Source organism: Delphinapterus leucas, chromosome 1 (genome assembly GCF_059928025.1).
Source record: "Delphinapterus leucas isolate spDelLeu-1000000601 "Yukka" chromosome 1, BTC_Dleu_Yukka2, whole genome shotgun sequence".
Classification (NCBI taxonomy): domain Eukaryota; kingdom Metazoa; phylum Chordata; class Mammalia; order Artiodactyla; family Monodontidae; genus Delphinapterus; species Delphinapterus leucas.
Genome location: NC_143129.1, coordinates 152,839,319 through 152,862,544, shown reverse-complemented (window position 1 = coordinate 152,862,544; position 23,226 = coordinate 152,839,319). Strand labels below are relative to the sequence as shown.

General features: G+C 37.5%; 2 protein-coding genes across 5 annotated transcripts in view; one reads left to right on the top strand and one right to left on the bottom strand.

Annotated features, from left to right (window-relative positions):
* The first annotated feature begins 95 nt into the window (after positions 1–95).
* TMEM69 (transmembrane protein 69) lies at positions 96–22,388 on the top strand. The gene is made up of 3 exons (XM_022575596.3): positions 96–1,070; positions 2,542–2,681; positions 3,846–22,388. The coding sequence occupies exons 2-3, from the start codon at positions 2,628–2,630 to the stop codon at positions 4,557–4,559; spliced, it is 768 nt and encodes a 255-aa protein (XP_022431304.1). The 5' UTR covers positions 96–1,070; positions 2,542–2,627; the 3' UTR covers positions 4,560–22,388.
* The window catches only part of KLHL27 (kelch like family member 27), a 41,935-nt gene continuing 23,452 nt past the window's right edge, over positions 4,744–23,226 (bottom strand). For 2 of the 4 annotated variants that reach the window (XM_022575591.3, XM_022575590.3), the window contains exons 8-9: positions 20,830–21,050; positions 4,749–8,639 (exon numbers count right to left, since the gene is read on the bottom strand). In XM_022575591.3, coding sequence (XP_022431299.1) covers positions 8,415–8,639; positions 20,830–21,050 — 446 coding nt within the window. In that variant the 3' untranslated portion in view covers positions 4,749–8,414. Of the gene's footprint in view, positions 8,640–20,829; positions 21,051–23,226 lie in introns of all 4 variants that reach the window. The other 2 variants (XM_089923399.1, XM_089923396.1) reach the window with 2 other exon arrangements.

Sequence of the window (23,226 nt, the reverse complement as noted above, 5' to 3'; positions counted from 1 at the left end):
GGCGACACGCCCCTGCCCCAGCGCTGGGCGGATTTCTGGCCGGAGCCTGCTCCTGTGCCAGGGCGGATAAGCTGTTTCTCCGGCACAAAGTCTCATTGGGTATCGCACAACGGGAAGGGGTGGCGCTGCCATGGCAGAGAAGGAAATAAAAGTGAAAAAGCCTGTCACGACTAGAAGGTGTTACTACTAGGAAGAATTCTCTGAGCCCATTCTGCACGGGAGGCTAAACCATGTGACGGTCGGCAACCAGGAAGCTAGACTACATAGAATCCTGAGGAATGGAGGAACTGGCTAGCGTTTCTGTTGTTTTCAGATAAACGCGCAAATTGCCTGATGGTGTTTCCTTTGATAGACTGTGAAATGGAGTCCCAGAGAAGGGAAGGGACTTGCTCAAGGTCACAAAGCCCACAAACAAAAGTTAAAGCGGAGGGTGACAGAAGGAATCTAACTTCCGGGTCACCCTAAAGGCTCTTACCCTCACACCCTTCATGGAAATGAAAGTCCTGCCCCTTGTGCTCTTTATTTCTTAACGACGTTTCTAGTTACCAGCAGAGAAAATGAAGTGAAAACAGTTTTTTGTTTTTTCTTAAATAGTATTAGTTCTGGACCTTAATGAGGCGTGAGATATGCCCCGTCGCTCCTAGAAACCCTGTTGTTATGCAAAGTAAAAAATGAGTTCCTGAGACGGCAAGCAATTTGGCCAAGTCATACTTGGCCTAGACTCCAAATCTCTCCTACCTTCCTCCACCACTATCACTCTGAGATGGTTTCAGTAGTTGCATTCTGCCTTCCCGAACTCTGCGAGGCAGATTCTGCTGGCTGGGAAACCTGGAATACAAAGGCAAGGACCGTTCAGGTACCCTACAGACTTCAAAAGCTGGCTTCCACTAGAACCAAGATTTTCCCCTGTAGGAACCAGTTAGCACTGGTCAAGTCTGCACCCGGACTCATTTTTTTCGGCTCTCAGGAAGTGGGGAGGGCTATCTAACCCCACTTGCCGGAAGTGCTTTTCCGCAGTACCAAGCTGTTCTTGCAATTCAGCTTTCCACCTCCCCGCGCGACGCTGGCAGGTGAGTAGTAGGGCTGTTGTCACAGGTGCGGGTTGGGAAAGGGGGGCACCAAGGCTTCGGAGTAAACTGAGGCCGCGGGTACTATTGGGCAAAGTTTCCCGGGGATCTTTGCGTCCCCTTTTCTCTGATGTCTGCTCTAAGGCTTGCAGTTTGCAACTCTTTTATTTGGCGCAGTGGAAATATTGAGCGTTCTCACCCAAATTGAGCGGATTAACCCTTGGGTCTTTGTCCTTAACCCCCTCACCAGTTGCCGTCCCCGGCCTTTAGGCTGTCACTTTTCTCTTTAATACTCTTGAGCTGGAAAGCACATGTCACAGTGCCTAGGGAGTTTGGAAGGTTGAGGGAGCGTTGAGCTTTTTGAAATCCCTTACGAAGGTGATTTTGAACAAAGGTGAGTGTGTGGGCCCTGCAGGTATGTGTGTCTGGGAGTCAGTAGGTGGATGTGGGTGTCATCTAACATCTATTCAGAGACCCGGGATAACTTAACTCCCTACTTGCTTCCTTATACATATATACAGAATGAAGACATTGATGGGCTGGTGTACAGGATTTCTTGAACCAGCCCTAAGATCTGTAATCAAGAAATTAGTTCACTACGTTTTTAAATTAAGCAGCAACTGTGGGTTTTAGATTTTTAGACACCTTATTCTTTTGGTTAAGAATGGGACTTACGTAAATATGACAGATCTGGATTCATAATATTCTCTCTCACTCAGCCACTTACTGGTTGCTTACATTGTGTAAGGTGGGAATAATAGCTAGTATTTTTTGAGTGCCTACTTTGTGTTAGGGACAGTTCTCAGCTTTTTACATGTATTAACTTACTTAATTTTTACAACGACCCTATGTAGTTATCATAAGCCTTATAGGTGAGTGAACTGCACCATAGCCAGGTTAAATAATTTGTCCAAAGTCACATAGCTAATACGTGGTGGAGTCAGGATTCCAACCCAGATTGTTTGACTCCAAAGTCTGCACTCTAACTTAACAGGCTATTACTGCCTTTCAACACCAAGTTGATGAGGTTATTCAACAGTTACAGTAATTACATAGTTACAATGCCTGATTCACAGCTAATTGTATTGATTGCTACTATCATTACTTTAAGCTAAGTCCCAAAATAGATAACTAATAGACCAGACAAGCTATGACTTTCAGTGTTAAAGATAAGAAAGCTGGCACTTCAAGGAAGCAATTTACCCAAGGTCACACAGCTGGGAAATGATGGAGGCATTTGTAAAAATCCAGATCTGTTGTCTCTGTGCATTACTCTTTCTGTTACACCAAACAGCAAAAGCTAAAAGAATGGTTCAGAGAAGAAAAGGATCTATTTACTTAATGTTACTGATATTTTGAAAACATTATTGTTTTCAAAGGAACTGTTATATGGAAGAAATTATCCCGAATTACTACTTTTTAAAACTTATGTATAAAGTGAAGAAAATTAAATGACATCTTGTTTTGTACACAGCAACATGCTTCTGATTCAGATGTTCCACTGAGCTATATAAATACATTAATCAGAACTGTGTGGCATCTTCCTAAGCAAGACTTTCAATGGGGCCCACTATGGTTCACTTCATCCAGAAGTTTTCTCGAGCATCTTCAAAGGTTGGTTTATTCAGCAAATATTTGAGCATTACTTTCCAGGTATTGCTTGGCTAGGCAATAGTGAAAAAGAAGACAAAAATCCTTACCCTCTTATATTCTGGTTGATCGGGGGAAGAGTAAAATATAAATAAGTGACATCTAATATGTCAAGTGGTAAGTGCTGTGGAGAACTATAGAGCAGGGAAGGGGAATAGGGACAGTAGACTTAAGGATTGCATTTATAAATAGGGTGGTCAGAAGTGAGGCAATGAGCCATGCAGGTACCTCAGGGAAGAACATTCTAGACAAAAAGGAAAAAAAAAGCCTCAAGATGGAATCATTCCTAGCATTTTGAGTAACCACCAAGATTCTTAAATAACTTTCATTTTTTTCTTTAATCCAACATTTTTTGAGTTAATGTTGATCTGCTTAACTGTTGAAGTATGGAATCTACTCACTAAAGCACAGAATCAGCAAGAGAGGTTATTGCTTTGGCCACGTACCATGAAAGGCACTGGGGAATTTTTTTTTTTTTAAGGCAAAGAAAAATATATGGTCCTGGCTCTCAAGTCTACTGAGACAGACAAGTAAACACAAGATTTTAATTCACTGTGAGAATTATGATGGAAGTGTGTATATGGTACTTATAGGAGGATTACATCAGATTGGAGAAAGCTTCAAGCCAAATTTTTAAAGATAAGTTCCCTAGATAGAAAAATGGTAATCTAGAATTCTAGGCAGACATATGTAGAAAGGCATGAAGCTATGAAAATTATGCAGTGTCTAAAGCTTAATTTTCTCTACATAAAATAGCATTTCCACAGTAATTAGTGCTGCTTCTTTTGCAATTTATAAATAGAAGAGGCAGTTTAGAATGCCAAAAACTGAAGACCTAGTCTTTAGCTGTTCCTCCTTCAGATATTTCTTTCATGGGATAAGTTTAGTGGTAGGCCAAAATATATCACTGGTTTCTATTCAGTAGTTTCTTTTGCATGTTGTATAGCTGTTTAATAGTCTTTGCCAGCAATAATAACATCATCCTGTAGTCCAACCTTTCTTTAAGTTCGATGTGCTAACAGAAAGCAGGCGGTTTGTTTTTATATTGTCTCAGATTGGGACTAAAACATTTGATGATTTCCTTTTTTTAAATCTGTTTTTTGTCTTCTTGTTCTGTTTTCCCTATAGATGCTGAAGTACCCTTCCACAATCAGACTAGGAGCCAGAAGGAGAATAGAAACATTTTCTCTCAAAACAGGCCTCCAGCAGAACTTTTCCCCTTTGTTTCCAAGGCCTTGGCTTGTCTCATCATTTCCAGTGTGTATGAGCAAGACACAATATTATCACACTTCCCCATGCAGCTTTAAGAAGAAGCAAGAGCAAGCAGTACTTCCAGCCAGGCCACCACAAACCATCAGTTACCTGCCTGACAGCCCAAAGCCAGCATTATACATAACTCTGGCAGGACTAATCCCCTTCATTGCTCCACCACTGGTCATGGTGATGACAAAGACTTATATTCCCATATTAGCTTTTACTCAGATGGCTTATGGAGCCAGTTTCCTATCTTTCTTGGGAGGGATCAGATGGGGTTTTACTCTGCCACAAGGTAGTCCAGCCAAACCAGACTTCCTCAATTTAGCTAATAGTACAGCTCCTGTTGTGTTTTCATGGCTTGCGTTCTTTGTTTCTGAAAGACTCAGTGACGCTATAGTCACAGTAATAATAGGTTTGGGGATAGCATTACACACTGAACTTTTTCTCTTGCCACATTATCCCAATTGGTTCAAAGCCCTGAGGATAGTAGTCACTTTAGTGGCCTTTATTTCATTTGTAATCACTTTACTAGTTAAAGGTTTTTATCCAGAGAAGGGACCCAAGAGACTTAGGCAAGTAGAATAAATATAAAACTACTCTGTAGATGACGTTAGCATGTTGGCTAGAAGCCTTGTAAGGTTGTGTTTTGGCATCACCTTTTTCTGACTCTCCAGTTTAGCTCTTTTTTCCCACCAGTGGTGATTTATTCTTCCCAAATTATTCTTCATTTCTAGAAATCTTTATTTTATAAGGAATCACTGAGAAACAGCTTGAAAACCCTTAACAAGTCCTTTTCATGTTATATTAGGTTATAGTTCTTATTCAGTCTTTTTATGAACTTTATAGTCATCCACTTAAAAATTTCAATGTTTTAGTTGTTTTGAAAAATGTAAATTAAAAGATGAAAAACCTTTGTGCTAGAGCTTTAGGATCATTGAAAACACACACACACACACACACACGCACACACACACACCCTCAGAGGAAAACTTGGTATCCATGAGTGTCTGAAAATAATAGGTGGCTCCAGTGTGGAGTTTTCATTGCAGTTGCCCCTGGGAACTGCATTTCCAAGCTCTTTTTACCTGGCACAACCTAGTTATTTGAACTGAAAGGATCTGTGGCTCTGAAGTCAGTAGGGAGCAGTGTCACGAGGGAAAACTATGTTCAAAGAAAAGCTAGACACATTTTCCAGGTTTTACCAGGATATTTGGCAGAATATAGATGCAACTTATCTCCAAACATAACACCAGCTGGTCAAAAATAGTTAAATAGTTAAAAGAATAAAGCCTCTAGGATATACAAACTAGGAAAAGTCAAGCTGGAGACATCTTAATGTTCTATCTAGTTTTGCATGTCAACTCACACAAAAGCTTTTTTAAAACAGTAAAAGCAACACCTTGAATTCTAACTTTAAAACTTACTCTTTTGAGATGCTTAGTCTCATAAAAAAGGAGAAACATTTTCAATGTTATAAGAATTTAAATCAGGAAATGGTATCATCTGGTATACGTTACCTTTGTATAAGTATTCGAATATTAGGTAACTTAAATTTCGTAAGTAAATTATATACATATAATTTTCACTTTAATGATTCTTGCTGTGGAAAGATCATAATATAAAGTGGTAACTTGTTTACTTTGTTACACACCTGTTACAAGATTTTTTTATGAATTGTGTGTTCAAGTCCTAATCCACAGCATCTCAGAATGTGACCTTACTTGCAGATAGGGTCTTTACAGAGTTATTAATAAGGTTAAAGTGAGGTTATAAGGGTAGGTTGTAATGTAATATTACTGGTGTTCTTATAATGGAAAATGTAACATATACAGAGAGAATACCATGTGAACATGAAGATCTACATGCCAAGGAGAGAAGCCTTGAACAGATCCCTCCTTCTTAGCCCTCAGAAGGAACCAACTCCACCAACACCTTGACTTCAGGCCTCCAAAACCGTGAGACAATAAATTCTGTTGTTTCAATTATGTTGTTTCAGTTATATATTAACAAATATAACACTATAGAGCTAGAGCTTGTTCTGATCATTAAGAAGCTTACCAGTTAAAAGCCTGTGGCTGAAATCACCACACGATCCTTCTTTATTAATGTAGAGAAGAGTTTACTACAGCTTGATACTGAAGGAAAGAAAGCTCATACTCTTCAGAAGATCCTTCTCAGATCCTACTCAGGTTGTTTCAGTGAGGAAAATTACTTCTTTGCTTCTCTTAAATTGCATGAGGACTGCACAAACTTAAAACTTTTCTCTGATCTCAATCTTTCAGAATAGGGGCAAGTCATATTTTTAGGCTAACTGCCCACTTTTTTTTTTTTTGCCCGCGCCACAAAGCATGCAGGATCTTAGTTCCCTGACCAGGGATTGAACCCGTTCCCCCTGCAGTGGAAGCTCTGAGTCCTAACCACTGGACCACCAGGGAATTCTCTACAGTGTGCGATTTTTAAGTACATTGGACAGGATATTTAGAAGTATATTGAATTGTTAAATATTTTGGAGGAAGATCACGTTAACAGTTGCTCAGAAAACAATTAAATGTAAAACTAAATGTGCAAGTCCTTAAAGTTGAAACACTAAAAATCATGGGCAGCCCTACTACACTTTGATAATCCAGGAATGCTGCTAATAAGCTAAATTAATTAGTAATACAAGAAAAAGCAAAGAAATCAAGATACTTTATTAGTACATTCTTTTTAAAACAATCTGTCATTACCTAGGAAATAAGCATATTTATAATTACTTATTTTCAGGCATTGTCTGGACCTATTAGGCCCAAACACTGATTGTGTTGACTACATTTCTGCCACAGCAGTACAAAATGCCTCCCTTCATAGTGCCATTTTAGGTTGGCATCAGGCAATAATGAAAATTAAATGATAGGAAAATTTGTAAATCTCTTGAACCAGAATGCAGATTCTCTTTAACTAGAAATATTAAAGGCACATGAGTTACAACTCAAATAGTTTACAAATTATCTTGATACTTCATTCCTTGACATTTTACAGATCCCAGCCAGGCATCTGTGACCCTTCAGACTTTCAGGGTACCCCAAAGAATGGGATACACAGCTTTCTGTCTGCACTACGTAAGCTTTTCTTAATATATGCATATGGTTATGAAGGAAAGTATCTTTGTGAGTCTATCCAAATATTTTGGATATGAGTGCTGCCTGAGTCTTTAATGCTTACCAAAGGTTTTCTATCTAAATAAGCCACTGATGCCTATAATATACTGGAGGATTGTACAGAAAAGGGGAAATCAGGGATATACAAATCAAATCCTGGAACAGCCAGGTAAACCTAAATGTATAAGACCTTTAATATATATGGCTCCAACTGACTAGTAGAAATAATTTAAAAGTGATGATCATGTACACAAAGAATCTTCATCTCAGAAATGGACAGAAAACAATTCTTTAGAATGCTTCTCAGGGAAAATGAGAAGTTTTGAGAAGCAGTTTTGGGTCAGAGGCCTTTCAGCGTACACTTATGAGTTAGTATCTGTAAAAAGTTTTACAAGTACCTACAATTCCATCTTCTCCAAGCCAGGCAGCAGCTTTGTACTAAACTCATATTTAGGCTTGCCCAAGTGTGAGTATGCTTTACCAAGCTTGATAATCTAATAAATTCCCTCTTCCCCAAGCTAAACGTATTTTTGGTAACTATTTAGAAAAAGGTGCATTCAACCTGCTGGGCTCTATCACCCATTACATCATCCTATTGCAATAAAGGACTGTCACTAAGAACCTCCTATTAATTCCTCATCTGCATTCCAGCATCAAGACAAAACCATAAGTGAGCAAAAGCTTTTTTTATGCTGTTATCAACAGGTGAAAACTTATATATATAAATAGCTAGATATTTCCCACATGTCCCTCCCAGTTTTCCTGCTGTTAATAAAAAGTTTGGGACTAGTGAAAACTCCTGGAATAAAATAAAAGTAGGAAGTTGCTTCATTGGCTTTTCTTTGTAGGGTAAACTATGACCATGGAAAATTGCACTCTGGATTGAATCATGAATGTATAGATACCTTTAAACTGTCTCATTGATATTCTTAAATGACACAATGGTCATGTTACAGCTTAACTGCACTGGAGAAGCAGCTAAAGGGACTATTTGCCAAGAAGCTTCTAGCAAATCATTTTTACAAATAGGACTCTACTCCTAATTGGACAATTCTAGAGCATAAACAGCATATCTACTGGTAAGCTTGGCAAATTTGTGTGAACTCTTTATTGATTTAGGATATATTCCATATCGCTTCTCACTCAAATTCTTTAAAAAAAATCATTTTTTACTCATTTATCTACCAAATTCACAGAAAACTCAACAGATGAAAGGGTCCTATCACCAAACACAAGTGTGATTTGCAAAAGGTGAGACCCTGTATTTTCAAAATGTTTCCTGTGCTCTCTTACACTTACTATTTCATAGTACAGCAACACCTCCTTCACAACGACTGGTGATCATGTTACCAATTTCTGTCCATGTATCTGAATGAGGGTTATAAACTTCAACTGAGTCCAAGGTACCTGGGGCCAAGAAATCGTGACTGGAAGATCGACCTCCAGAAACATACAGAAGCCCGTTGACTGCCACAGCACACATGCCTGCTCTAGGCACTTTCATTGAAGCAACTTCAACCCACTTTTCCTGGATAAGAGAAAAAAAGAAGTTAGCAGTGCCATAACATGGTAACAGAGAAAAGTGCTGAGAAATTAGGCACTCTGGTTCTTTTTAAAAATTTTTATTTATTCTTTTAATATTTATTTTTATTTATTTATTTATTTAGGCTGTGCTGGGTCTTAATTTCGGCATGCGGGGATCTTTGTTGCAGCACTCGAGATCTTTTAGTTGCGGCATGCGAACTCTTAGTTGTGGCACGCATGTGGGACCTAGTTCCCTGACCAGGGATGGAACCTGGGCCTCCTGCATTGGGAGTACTGAGTCTTACCCACTGGACCACCACGGAAGTCCCTCTGGTTCTTTTTACATGTTTAAATTTCAAACTCACAATCCAGTCATATAAGTATATAGAACATTTTAAATTGAAGTTTAAAGTAGTGAATTTAGAGGAAAGTAATGAAAAATATATCTGTGATTACTTATAAGTTATGGTCACCAAGAGATAATCTAGAAATTTACCAGGGAAGTCTGGAAGGACTTTTTAAAATCTTTAATATAATAGGTCTTATAAATCTCCAAGAGAACAATACAGTAAACAACACTGGCCAAATTTATTCGAATATGGATTCCTTTTTTCAAGGACCATCTGGTGCAGTTAGTAATTTGCAAAACATATTTTCAGGAAGGTAGTACAGATCAGGGATTGGAAACTAGGGCCTATTTTTGTAAGCCTACAAACTAAGAATGATCTTTCCATATTAAAAGGTTATTTAAGGGACTTCCCTGGTGGTCCAGTGGCTAAGACTCCATGCTCCCAATGCAGGGGGCCCGGGTTTGATCCCTGGTCAGGGAACTAGATCCTGCATGCCACAACTAAGAGTTCACATGCTGCAACTAAAATCCCGTGTGCCACAACTAAAGAACCTGCATGCCGCAACTACAGATCCCGCATGCTGCAACTAAAGATCTTGCATGTAGCAACGAAGATCCCACGTGCCGCAACTAAGACCCAACGCAGCCAAATAAATAAATAAATAAATAAATAAATATTTTTTAAAACGTTCATTTAAAAAAATATATATGGAAAAAGAAGAGATTGTATGTGGCCCCCAAGGCCTAAAATGTTTACTATCCGGCCTTTTAATAGAAAGTTTGCTAACTCCTGGTATACATTATTCACTGAAGAAATTTCAATAAGCTGCTATATCCAAAATGACTGTAAAGTCTTACTCCAGGGAAAATGTCTATACCCAGAAAACAGGAAAGCTAATAAAGTCCCTGAGAAATAATCAAGAGAGAAAAGAAAAAGTTTCCAGATTAAAAAAAAAGAATCTGAAAATAAAGCATATGATGCACAAAGTTTATAAAGTCATAAAAGATGAAAAAAGATTATTCATCAGTGCTAGAGAGTGAACTTTTTGAGGACAGCAACTTAATGAGCTTCATATCCCGGTACCCAGTATAGAACCAGCACATTATAGATGCTGATCTGAACTTAAATGAAATTCTGAAATACTAACACCAGGGACAATCCTTTGAAATTGAAGGACCATATTAAACTTGAAGGCTATTTGATTATATGAAATTACAGAATACATCACAAAGTTTTCACAGCTGAAAAAATACTCATTTTAAAAGATAGATATATTCACAAAAATACCTATAGCTGGTTAAGATAAATCAGGATGTTGGGTTTATGTTTATCATTAGGGAGAGCTAACCTTTGCTCCCCTACAAAAATGGCTCTGGACAAGAAGAGTAAGGGAATCATGGGGCTCATTCAGTAGTGTTTATCTTTCATTTCTATCAGTGTATTAACTACAATTTGCTTTTTATTTTGAGTCCCCTCAAAATAAACTCTGTAAAACCAGAAACATGTTTTACATTATCTTTAGGGTTTGAATCTATAATGTAGGACTTTAGTAGACAGTAAATAACAATAACATTTCAGATTTATGCATGAAAAACCAAGGTAACATTACTGATAAGCACTTAACTTTGAAATGAAAACCTATTCATTTTTAGCCATAGAGAAACATTAGCAAGAGAAAGCACCCTCAGAAAGTTCACTTTCTCTATTCCCCCCATATAATAGAGACCACTTAGAAAGTGAAAGGAATCTGAAATATCACCAAAGTTTGAAACTTGTCACACATGAGAATCAAAATTATGCTTTACAACAAAACAAAAATTCTACTTTTGCCATCTCTATTCAAGATTATACTGGAGGGTCTAACGAGGGCAATTAGTAAAGAAAATGAAATAAAAGCCATCCAGATTGGAAAGGAAAAAATAAAATGATCTCTAATTATAGATGACATGATCTTGTACATAGAAAATCCTAAGGAATCCACAAAAACAGTACAAGTGCTGCAAGGTTTCAGGATATAAGATGAATATACAAAAATTGATCAAATTATTATACATTAGGAATGAAAAAAGCTGAACATGAAATTAAGAAAATTCAATTTACAATAGCATCAAACGTAATAAAATATTTAGGAATAAGTTTAACCAACAAAATGCAAGATACTGAAAACTATAAAACACTGTTGAAACAAACTGAAGAAGACCTAAATAAATGGAAAGACATCCCATGTTCAAGATGAAAAGACCTAATATTGTTAAGATGGCAATACTCCCCAGATTGATCTCATATTCAATGTAATCCCTATCAATACCCTGCTGGCTTCTTGGTAGAAACTGACAAGCTGATCCTAAAATTCATATGGAATTCAAGGGACCCAGAACAGCCAAACCAACTTTTAAAAAGAAATTCCAAGTTGGAGGACTCACAATTTCTGATTTCAAACCACAGAGCTACAGTAACTAAGACAGTGTGGTAATGGCATAAGGATAAATATATAGATAAATGAATAGAATTAAGAGTCCAGAAATAAACCCTCACATTTATGGTCAACTGATTTTCAACAAAGATACCAATAAAATCAAATGGAAAAGAGTCTTTTCAACAAATGGTGCTGGGACAACTGGTTACCACATGCAAAAGAATGAAGGTGGACCTCTTCCTCACACCATATACAAAAATTAACTCAAAAATTAATGAAAGACCTAAATATAACTGTAAAACTTTAAAAAAAGAGTAGGCATAAATCTTCATGATCTTGAATTAAGCAATGGTTTCTTAGTTATAACACCAAAAGCACAAGCAACAAGCGAAAAAAATAAATTGGACATTAAAATTAAAAACTTTTGTGCTTCTAAGAATACCATCAAGAAAATGAAGAAAACCATAGGATGGGAAAACAATTTTGCAAGTCATATATCTGACAAAGGACTTGCATCTAGAATATATAAAGAACTCATATCCAGTAATAAAAAGACAAATAATCCATTTTAAAATTAGAACAAATTTTTCTTCAAAGAAGGATAAATGACCAATAAGCACATAAAAGATGCTCAACCTGGGCTTCCCTGGTGGCGCAGTGGTTGAGAGTCCGCCTGCCGATGCAGGGGACACGGGTTCGTGCCCCGGTCCGGGAAGATCCCACATGCCGTGGAGCGGCTGGGCCCGTGAGCCATGGCCACTGAGCCTGCGCGTCCGGAGCCTGTGCTCCGCAGCGGGACAGGCCACACAGTGAGAGGCCCGCGTACCGCAAAAAAAAAAAAAAAGATGCTCAACCTAATTAACCATCAGGAAAATACCAGTCAAAACCACAATGAGATACCAGTCCACACCTACTAGGTCAGCTATAATAAAAAAAGATAAATAATAAGCATTAGATGTAGAGAAATTAGAACCCTCATATACTGCTTGTGGTTATGTAAAATGGTATAGCCCCTTTAGAAAACAACCTGGCAGTGCCCCAAAAGGTTAAACATAGAGTTACCATATGACCTAGCAATTCCACTCCTAGGTATATTCCCAAGAGAAATGAAAACATTCAGTCCACAAAAAAAAATGTACACAAATGTCCATAGCAGCACTGTTCATAATAGCCAAAACACTGAAACAACTCAAGTGTTTGGTTTGTGAATTATATTTCAATAAAAAAATATAAAAATAAAAATCCTTTCTACTTATAAAGAGAAAAAAGTAAATTTAAAAATCTTTAGGTTTTGAATGTTTTAATAACCAAAACTAGTTTAAGAACCATAAAATTCAAATAACACTAATCCATATTTCATAAAATATGTTCCCTGAAACACTTTTCTTCCGCAAGATGTTTCACAAACAAAAGTAAGGGTTGTGTGGTCAATTAAATTTGAGAGACTTAGCATAAAGATTCATGAAGTATATTATTTAATAAATTGTGTAAAGAAGTCCTGTAAGAAACGTATTCAACTTTGTTTAATCCAAATTTCCCTAAGTATAATTGACCAGGGCAACTCATGTTACCAAATTCCTATTAACAATGCAAAAAAATAGTATTCCATGGCAATTAATTTGGAAAAAATTTGTCTAACCTATAAGTCTATGGCATAACACGCCTTGTACTTCCATTATCCCAGCACTTAATAAACTGTAATGCAATTGTTTGTCTATTTATTTCTCTATATTCCCCACCAGAATGTAGGCTTCTTGAGAGCTGGGGCCTTATATATTTAGTTTGCCTTTGTTTCCCCAGGTCTGTAAGTATTTGTGAATGAATAAATGGACTAATAAACAAATGCATGGTAGAACAGTGACTCAATGACGATACAACCTACTTTCTCTTCTTTTCCTAGCATAATTGCATCAACCTAGTAACTGAGGGCATGAGAGAATAATGGGGCGCTCATATGGGCAATGATAAGATGGGTAATATGCAGAGATGGCAGGTGGAGAAGACAGCTAGTATGGTAGGTAGATTTGTTTCATTGAACAAATAAGTAAATAGAGAATACCAGGAGCCAAGTTTTTAACTGATAGAGAAGGTATTTACAAACATGGGAATGGCGAAGGCCTGAAAGAATCTGAGGTATACTGGAATTGGTGCTATCATTGTGAACTCATGGTTTTATAACATATATGCACAGATATAGAAATACTTATAAATGAATATGTGTGTGAATACATATATACACATATATACATTTGCTGTTTACTGTTTATGTTTAGCTGTTTACTGAAAATACCTAGAAGCAGCAATACCCCAGTAGCAATGAGTACTCTGAGTGCCTAATCTTGGTTTCTAAATACTGTCCTTCACTAAGAGGAACTAATGCTTCTTGGAGAAATGACTGATTCCAGGGCCAGATCAGAGAAGTATAAGCTTTCTTGTACTTGAAATATTTTGTTATGCCAGATAGTAAAGAAATGCTCAGTGAATGATGGAATCATGTTAAAAGGACGAAAACAGAATGGATTTTTACTTTCAGTCATGATAGAGTAATTGTTACCAAACTTGCCCTCCTACCATAAAGACCTAGAAAACTCAACAAACTATATGAAATAAAGTCCTCAGACAATGGACAACAGGCAATGAAAAACTGTGATTCAGAAAAAGAAACAATGTGAGCTTCATGGTTGTCCAGGCTTTCTGCCTGGAGGGCTTTGTGAATAGCAGTACAGGGAAGGGAATCCCAAGCAGAGTATGACAGTCAGCTGATCCAGGAGACAGAAATCAGAGTTTAGAGAGGGTTATGCAGTTGAGACATGCAAGGAAGAGTGCTAGAGGACAGAGGTTCCCCTGAGTCTGGCTGAATACCCCTAAACTATGCATGCATAAAATGAGACTCTATGAAAGAAAATAAAAATAATAAAAAATAAAAATAAAAACAACAAAGAGAAAGTTAAAAAAAATTTTTTAAGTGGAAAAAGAAGAAAAAAAAATGAGCCCCTATGAGAACAGTCAAAAAACAACTAATAGGAGGATGTGACATAGTTAGACATATATTTGGTCTCTGACCCCAGTTCTTGACACAGAGCTCCTAAATCCCTTGGAATTTCCTGGGTGATAGGAATGTCTCCTCCTTAATAAGGCAACTCTTGGCAGGATCCTGTATAACCTCAGGATGGGAGCCTTTTACCAGAAAGATCAAGCCCAGATTAGAAGCTTGGAATGTTCAGTCCATACCCTATCATCCAGGGAGGAGAGAGGGGCTGGAGGCTGAAATAATAATTGATCATGCCTATGTGATGAAGCCTCCATAAAAATCCCTAAACTATGGGGTTTGGAGAACTTCTGGTTTGATGACCACATCCACATGCCAGGAAAGTGATACCCCAAACTTCACTGGGGCAGAAACCTGTAATCAAGACACTTCTGGATCTTGCTGTATGTACCTCTTCATCTGGCTATTCATTTGTATCCTTTATAATAATATAGAATATAAAAATTATATATTCTATTCTATATTATATTCTGTTATTCTATATTTATAATAATGTATAATATCCTTTATAATAAACTGGTAATAGTTAAGTAAAGTGTTTCCCTGAGTTCTGTGAGCCATTATGGTGAATTACTGAACCTGAGGAAGGGATCACGGGAACCCTTAATTTGTAAACAAGTTAGTGGTTAACCTGAGGACTGGTGTCTAAAGTGAGGGGCAGTCTTGTGGGACTGAGCCCTTAACCTGTGGGATAGTGTCAGAACTGAACTGACTTGTAGGACACCCAGTTGGTGGTGTCCACAGAGAATTGGAGAAGAGCTTGGTGTGGAAAACCCACACATTTGGTGTCAAAATATTGTGAGCAAAGAAACAGTTTTCCTTTCGAGGAGTTGTAAGCTTAATTCTCAGAGCTCACACAAGACTGGATGATATTCTAGTTGTTGTTTTTTTATATCTTTATTGGAGTATAATTGCTTTACAATGTTGTGTTATTTTCTGCTGTACAACAAAGTGAATCAGCCATATATATACATATATCCCCATATCCCCTCCCTCTTGCGCCTCCCTCCCACCCTCTCTATCCCAACCCTCTAGGTCATCACAAAGCATCGAGCTGATCTCCCTGTGCTATGCCGCAGCTTCCTACCAGCCATCCATTTTACATTTGGTAGTGTATATATGTCAATGCTACTCTCTCACTTTGTCCCCGCTTCCCCTTCGCCCCCAGGGTACTCAAGTCCATTCTCTACGTCTGCGTCTTTATGATATTCTAGTTTTGACAAGCCAAAATGAAGAGACCTTGTTGAACAGCTAAGGCATACAGTAGAGAGTCAAGAAGGGCCATACTTCAGTGGTAGGGCTAAACTATACCTAAAAGACCTAGATCTTCTAGACCTTCCCTACAAAGCTTAAAAACAAGTCTCAAATAAATCAATCTTATTTGCAAATAATTTAACTGCCTATCAAAACTAAACTCAACACTTCTTATAGGAAGAAGACAAAATCCAAATACTCAACAACATAACATTCACAATGTCCAACATCCAATCAGTTACTAGAAATGTGGAAAAGCAAAAACACTCTGACTTAAACCAGGAAGAAAAATTTCAACAGATACAGATCCAAAAATGACAAGATAATAGAATTAGCAGACAAGAACTTTAAAACAGACATCATAAATATATTCAAGGATCTAAAAGAAAACATGAAAATGATGAGGAGAGAAATGGAAGACATTTAAAAAGCAACAACCAAAAAGATCTTCTAGAGCTAAAAAATATAATACCTGAAATGAAAATTTTCCTAAATGGAATTAGACACTGCAAATTAAAAGTTTAGACATTGATTAATGAACTTGAAGACACAGCAAGAGAAACTATCCAAACTGAAGCACAGAGAACAAAGTTTCAGTTATGCAGGATGAGTAAGTTCTAGCAATCTAACGTACAGCATGGTGACTATAGTTAAGAATACTATATTGTTTTTTTGTGTTTTTTTTTTGCGGTATGCGGGCCTCTCACTGTTGTGGCCTCTCCTGTTGTGGAGTACAGGCTCTGGACGCGCAGGCTCAGTGGCCATGGCTCATGGGCCTAGCCGCTCTGCAGCATGTGGGATCTTCCTGGACAGGGGCACGAACCCGTGTCCCCTGCATCGGCAGGCGGACGCTCAACCACTGTGCCACCAGGGAAGCCCCTATACTGTATACTTGAAATTTACTAAGAAGGCTGACCTTAAGTGCTCTCACCACACACATAAAAAAAAGGAAAAGGGAGCTATGTGAGTTGATGGGTATGTTAATTAGCTTGATTGTGATAATCATTTCACAATGTATACATATAGCAAAACATCACACTGTACACCTTAAAATCATACAATTTTTTTTGTCAATTATACCTCAGTAAAGCTGTAAAACAAAACCAACAAAAACAAACTGAAGTACAGAGAGAAAAAGGATGGGAAGAAATTAACAGAGCCTCAGTGACCTATGGGGCAATATCAAGTGGCCTTACATGCATGTTACTTAAGTCCCAGAAAGACAGCAGGAGAATATTTGAAGGAATAAGGCTGAAAACATTCCAATCTGATGGAAGCTATAATTCCACAGATTCAAGAAGTTCAATGAATTCCAAGCAGGTTAAACACCAAAATCCAACAAGACATACCATATTCAAATTACTGGAAGCCCATGATAAAGAGAAAAATCTTAAAAACTGTCAAAGAGGGACTTCCCTGATGGCCCAGTGGTTAAGAATCCATCTTGCAATGCAGGGGACGCCAGTTCGATCCCTGTGGAACTAAGAGCCCACATGCCACGGGGTAACAAAGCCCGCACGTAGCAACTACTGAGCCTGGGCACCACAACTAGACAGAAGCCTGCGCACTACAATGAAAAGCCCACATGCCACAACTAAGACCGATGCAGCCAAAAAATAAATAAATATTTTTTTAAAAAACTGTCAAAGGAAAAAAAAGACATTACATACATGGGGAAACAAGGATAAGAATGACTACTGACTTCTCATCAGAAACAATGCAAGAACTAACAACATTGTAAATCAACTATATTCCATTAAAAATTATAAAGAAAAAGAAACAATGCAAGAAGTTAAGTAAACAACAATGTTAAGTGATGGGGGAAAAAAAGAACAACCTAAAATTCTATACTCAGCAAAATATCTCTCAAAAATAATGGTAGAAAAATAGTTTCAGAAAATGAAAGCTTAGAGATTCATTGCCAGCAGACCAGCACAAAAAGAAATATTAAAGGAAGTTCTTCAGGCTAAAAGAAAATGATATGAGATAGAAACTTAGTTGTCAATGACTAGAGCTAGAAATGGTAAATATATGCATAATTATGAAATATTTTCTCAATAAAATTTACTTATATATAATTGACTGTTTAAGCAAATATAACAACAACATATTGTGGGGTCTACTATATATATAGTAGTAAAATGTACAACAATAGCACAAAGGATGGAAGGGAGAAATGTAAGTACGTTTTTGTAAGTTTCTTACATTAAAAGTGAAGTGCAGAACTTCCCTGGTGGTGCAGTGGTTAAGAATCCACCTGCCAATGCAGGGGACACGGGTTCAAGCCCTGGTCTGGGAAGATCCCACATGCCGCAGAGCAACTAAGCCTGTGCACCACAACTACTGAGCCTGAGCTCTAGAGCCCACGAGCCACAACTACTGAGCCCGCGTGCCACAACTACTGAAGCCTGCGCACCTTGAGCCCGTGCTCCGCAACAAGAGAAGCCACCACAATGAGAAGCCCGTGCACCGCAACAAAGAGTAGCCCCTGCTCGCTGCAACTAGAGAAAGCCCATGCACACTAATGAAGACCCAATGCAGCCAAAAAAATAATAATAATAAATAAATACATACATACATACATAAAAATTCTTTAAAAAAAAAGTGAAGTGGTAAATCATTAGAGAAATGCAAATCAAAACCACAATGAGGTATCACTCACACCAGTCAGAATGGCCATCATCAAAAAATCTACAAACAATAAATGCTGGAGAGGGTGTGGGGAAAAGGGAACCCTCTTGCACTGTTGGTGTGAATGTAAATTGATACAGCCACTATGGAGAACAGTATGGAGGTTCCTTAAAAAACTAAAAATAGAACTACCATACGACCCAGCAATCCCACTACTGGGCATATACCCTGAGAAAACCATAATTCAAAAAGATACATGTACCACAGTGTTCACTGCAGCACTATTTACAATGGCCATGACATGAAAGCAACCTAAATATCCATTGACAGATGAATGGATAAAGAAGATGTGGTACATATATACAATGGAATATTACTCAGCCATAAAAAGGAACAAAACGGAGTCATTTGTAGTGAGGTGGATGGACCTAGAGTCTGTCATACAGAGTGAAGTAACTCAGAAAGAGAAAAATACCGTATGCTAACACATATATATGGAACCTAGAAAAATGGTACTGATGAACCTAGTGGCAGGGCAGGAATAGAGACGCAGATGTAGAGAACGGACTTGTGGACACAGGGTGGGAAGGGGAAGCTGGGCCGAATTGAGAGAGTAGCACTGACACATATACACTACCAACTGTAAAATAGATAGTGGGAAGCTGCTGTATAGCACAGGGACATCAGCTTGGTGCTATGTGACGACCTAGAGGGGTGGGATGGGGAGGGTGGGAGAAGGCTCAAGAGGGAGGGGATATATGTATACACATAGCTGATTCACTTTGTTGTACAGCAGAAGCTAACGCAACACTGTAAAGCAATTATAATCCAATAAAGATGTAAAAAAAAAAAAGTGAACTGGTATGATATTATTTGAATGTAGATGTAATGCATTAAAATACCTATTATATATAATGCAAACCCAAAAGCAACCACTAAGAAAAAGAGTGAAGAGATATAGTTAATTGGACAAAAGAAATAAAATGGAATACTAAAACAATAACAATATAAAGACAGAAAAGGGGACTTCTCTGGTTGTCCAGTGGTTAAGACTCTGTGCTTCCACTGCAGGGGGTGTGGTTTCGATCCCTGCTTGGGGAACTAAGATCCCAACATGCCGTGTGGTGCAGCGAAAAAAAAAAGACAGAAAAGAGGAAAAAACAAGGATGGATTGTGTAAATAGAAAAACAGCAAAATAAGAGTCTAAAACCCAACTGTATCTATAATTACATTATATATAAATAGTAAAAATTCTAAGGATCCCATTTGAAAGTCAGAGATTGTCAAACTGTAGGAAAAAACAGACCACAACTATGTATTATCTTACAAGAGATGTAGTTTTTAAAGACATAGATTTAAAGTAGAAGGAAAGAAAAAGGTATACAATGCAAATACTAATCAAAAGATAGCTTGGCTACCTTAATATCAGATAAAATAGACTTCAGAGCAAAGAATACTGCCAGAGATAAAGAAAAACATTTCATGGCTATAAAAAGATCAATTCATCAAGAAGATATAATAATCAATGTATACACATTTAATAACAGAGATTCAAAATATGAGAAGCAAAACCTGACGGGGATGAAAGGAGAAACAGGCAAATCCATAATTACAGATAGAGATTTCAACACTTCTTCCTTAGTAATTGACAAAACAATTGAACAAATTAGAAAAACTAGGGAAGAGAATTCCCTGGTAGTCCAGTGGTTAGGACCCTGCACTTCCATTGCAGGGTGCATGGTTTCAATCCCTGGTCAGGGAACTAAGATCCCACAAGCCTCACCGTGTGGCCAAAAAAAAAAAAGAAAGACTAGAAAAGACCTGAATGCTAACCAACTTGACCTAACTGACATTTATAGAACACTATTCTCAACAACAGCAGAATACAAATTCTTTTCAGGTGCACATGAAACATTTACCAAGACAGAAATCACATAAAATATGCTCTGTGATCACAGTAGAATTATATTAAACCAATAACATAAAGATATCTAGAGAATCCCCAAATATTTGGAAATTAAATAAAATACTTGTAACAACTCATTGGTCAAAGAAGAAATTACCAGGGAAATTAAAAGCTATTTTGAAGTAAATGCTAACTAAAATACAATATATCAGAATGTGTGGGATGCAGTTAAAGCAGTGCTTGAAAACAATTTAGAGCTTTAAAGATTTATGTTCTAGAAAAAGAAAGGTCTAAAAATCAATCATCTGAGTTTCTACTTTAAGAATCTAGAAAAAGAAGAGCAAATTGAACTCAAAACAAATAAAAGAAAGGAAAGAAACAGCAATAGTAACAGAAATCAATGAAATAGAAGATGGACATCAATAGAAAAAAATTAATGACACCAAAAGTTGATTCTTTGAAAAGAAAAAAAAAAGAGGGAAAAAACCTATAAATAATATCATGAATGAAAGAATACACAGCACTACAGATCATTAGAGACATTAAAAGAATAACAGGACACTAAACAATTGAAATCATCCAACCTACCTCTTCAAAGGAATATTTTTCTACAGTGTGAAGAGCATCTTGTGTCTCATTCCACCCTCCAATAGAATAGATGCAGTCATTGAGTGCAGCCACCCCAAGATATGCTCTTCTGGTTCCCATTGGAGGAAGTGGAGACCAACGCTTGGAAAGTGGATCATAAACTTCAAAAGAACAAAGCTCTATTCCTTCATTGCTGATGCCCCCAATCACGTAAATTAAACCTGGAAATGGAATATTTTTGCTCAGATGCTATAGAAAATAGGATACAAATAATTATAAAAAGTAATAATTGTGATTTAAGTTTGCTATCTGATATTATACTTAATGCAGGGCTTACAATATTCTTTTAAGAGAGAAAATTGACTTCTGTCTAGTTTATCACAGCTCTCATTTAAGCATGTTACAAAGAATTAGGGGTATGAATTTAAAGTGGCATTGAAGGGCTTCCCTGGTGGCACAGTGGTTGAGAGTCCTCCTGCCGATGCAGGGGACACAGGTTCGTGCCCCGGTCCGGGAAGATCCCACATGCCACGGAGTGGCTGGGCCCGTGAGCCATGGCCGCTGAGCCTGTGTGTCTGGAGCCTGTGCTCTGCAACGGGAGAGGCCACAACAGTGAGAGGCCCACGTACAATAAAGTGGCATTGAATTTTCAAAGAACTTAATGATGCTATAACAAAACAATTTGTCAGACAAGGATTTCCGATCTTATTGTTTGCTTAATGATCTCAAGTTCCAGATCCACTGCTACCACATATAGGTAAAAAAGGATGGGGAGAAGGATTTGTTCCCCCTTAAAAACTGTCATACACTTAAACTGGGAATGACATGACCCTGTTGGTGACAACCTAACGGTTGCTCAGATGGACAAAATGAATTTAAATTAGAATAGTTTATGGCTAGATTAAGGTATCAGATACTGTACAGTAGACTGTAATTCACAGAGTTCCTTATTAAATTTAACTGAAAATAATGGTTCTGACAATCAACAATTATTTTTTTTTGAGTATCTACTGTTGTTCCTAGAGGTCTAAAGTGAGAAGTTATAAGGAATGGCATTTTTAAAAAATTTATTTATTTGGCTGCACAGGGTCTTAGTTGCGGCACACAGGATCTTTGTGCCGCATGTGGGATCTTTGTTGTGGCATGCGGGATCTTTAGTTTCAGCATGCAGAATCTAGTTCCCTGACCAGGGATCGATCCCATGCCCCCTGCATTGGGAGTGCAGAGTCTTAACACTGGACCACAAGGGAAGTCCCAAGGAATGGCATTTTAAGAAACATGAGCTAAATGTTAGTAAACTTGGGTTCTAGCTCCAGCTTTGCTAGTAACCAACTATGAGAAAAGACAACTCACAGCCTCCTGATCTTCAGCTTCCTCATCTAAAAATAAAGGGGTACGGGGCTTCCCTGGTGGCGCAGTGGTTGAGAGTCCGCCTGCCGATGCAGGGGACACGGGTTCATGCCCCAGTCCGGTCCGGAGTCTGTGCTCCGCAACGGGAGAGGCCACAGCAGTGAGACCCACGTACCGCAAAAAAAAAAAAAAAAAAAAAAAAAAATAAAGGGGTTGAGTTGAAATAGAGAATCTCCAAGATGCCTCTCTAGCTCTATGATTTTAGATGGGAAGATAAAAATAATAAATAAAAAACAATTAGAGAACACTATAATATTAAACAATACAACATAGTCTGCACCATGTAATTTGAGTATTTAGCTGCTAGCAGAAATCTGAGAAGGTACTCAGAAGGCAGAAAGAATTTCAGCTGGGAACAGAACATGCTGAATTGTCACATAACAATGGGCAGACTGCTTCCTACTCTACAGGTACATGTAAATCTGTTCTCCATTTCTGGACAGAGAATAAGGTTCTATTTGAGAGTGCTTATTAATTACCTCTCCGTGTATAATAGACAATTACAATTAAAATAACATCTGTATACCACTTTAATATGTAGTACAACATTTTTCAAATCTGTGATAGCATTGTGTGTGTACTGAATCACAATGTATTCTATAAAAAAACACTGAAGAAGCCTATGACACTATGAAGATTGTTTTTGATAATCTCTCCCTACTTAGAAATATATACTAAGGCCTACAAGGGAGAGAAAATAACAATAATGGATGACAGTTCAAATGCTTATTTTGCTAATTAGGTATTTTTGCCCATCTGGAATTCTTAATTCTAGCTTTGTTTATTTTGGGGAAAAAATGATTATTTTGGCAATACAGAAATAAAGATATAAGAGGTTTAAAAATATAGGAGATTAGAAGCAGAATTTCCACACTGTTAGTGTCAATTATTCAAAACTAACAGACATAAAATATACTTTTGTGAAAATAAAGCCTCATGCTCAAACAGTTTTTTTAAGAAATATATATTCAGGAAAAATATTTTATA

Bases quoted from the DNA above. Each gene is read 5' to 3' on its own strand.
- TMEM69 (XM_022575596.3), top strand. From the start codon at position 2,628: ATGGGGCCCACTATGGTTCACTTCATCCAGAAGTTTTCTCGAGCATCT. The intron at 2,682-3,845 runs GTTGGTTTATTC...TTTTCCCTATAG, and splicing joins TTTCTCGAGCATCTTCAAAG to ATGCTGAAGTACCCTTCCAC.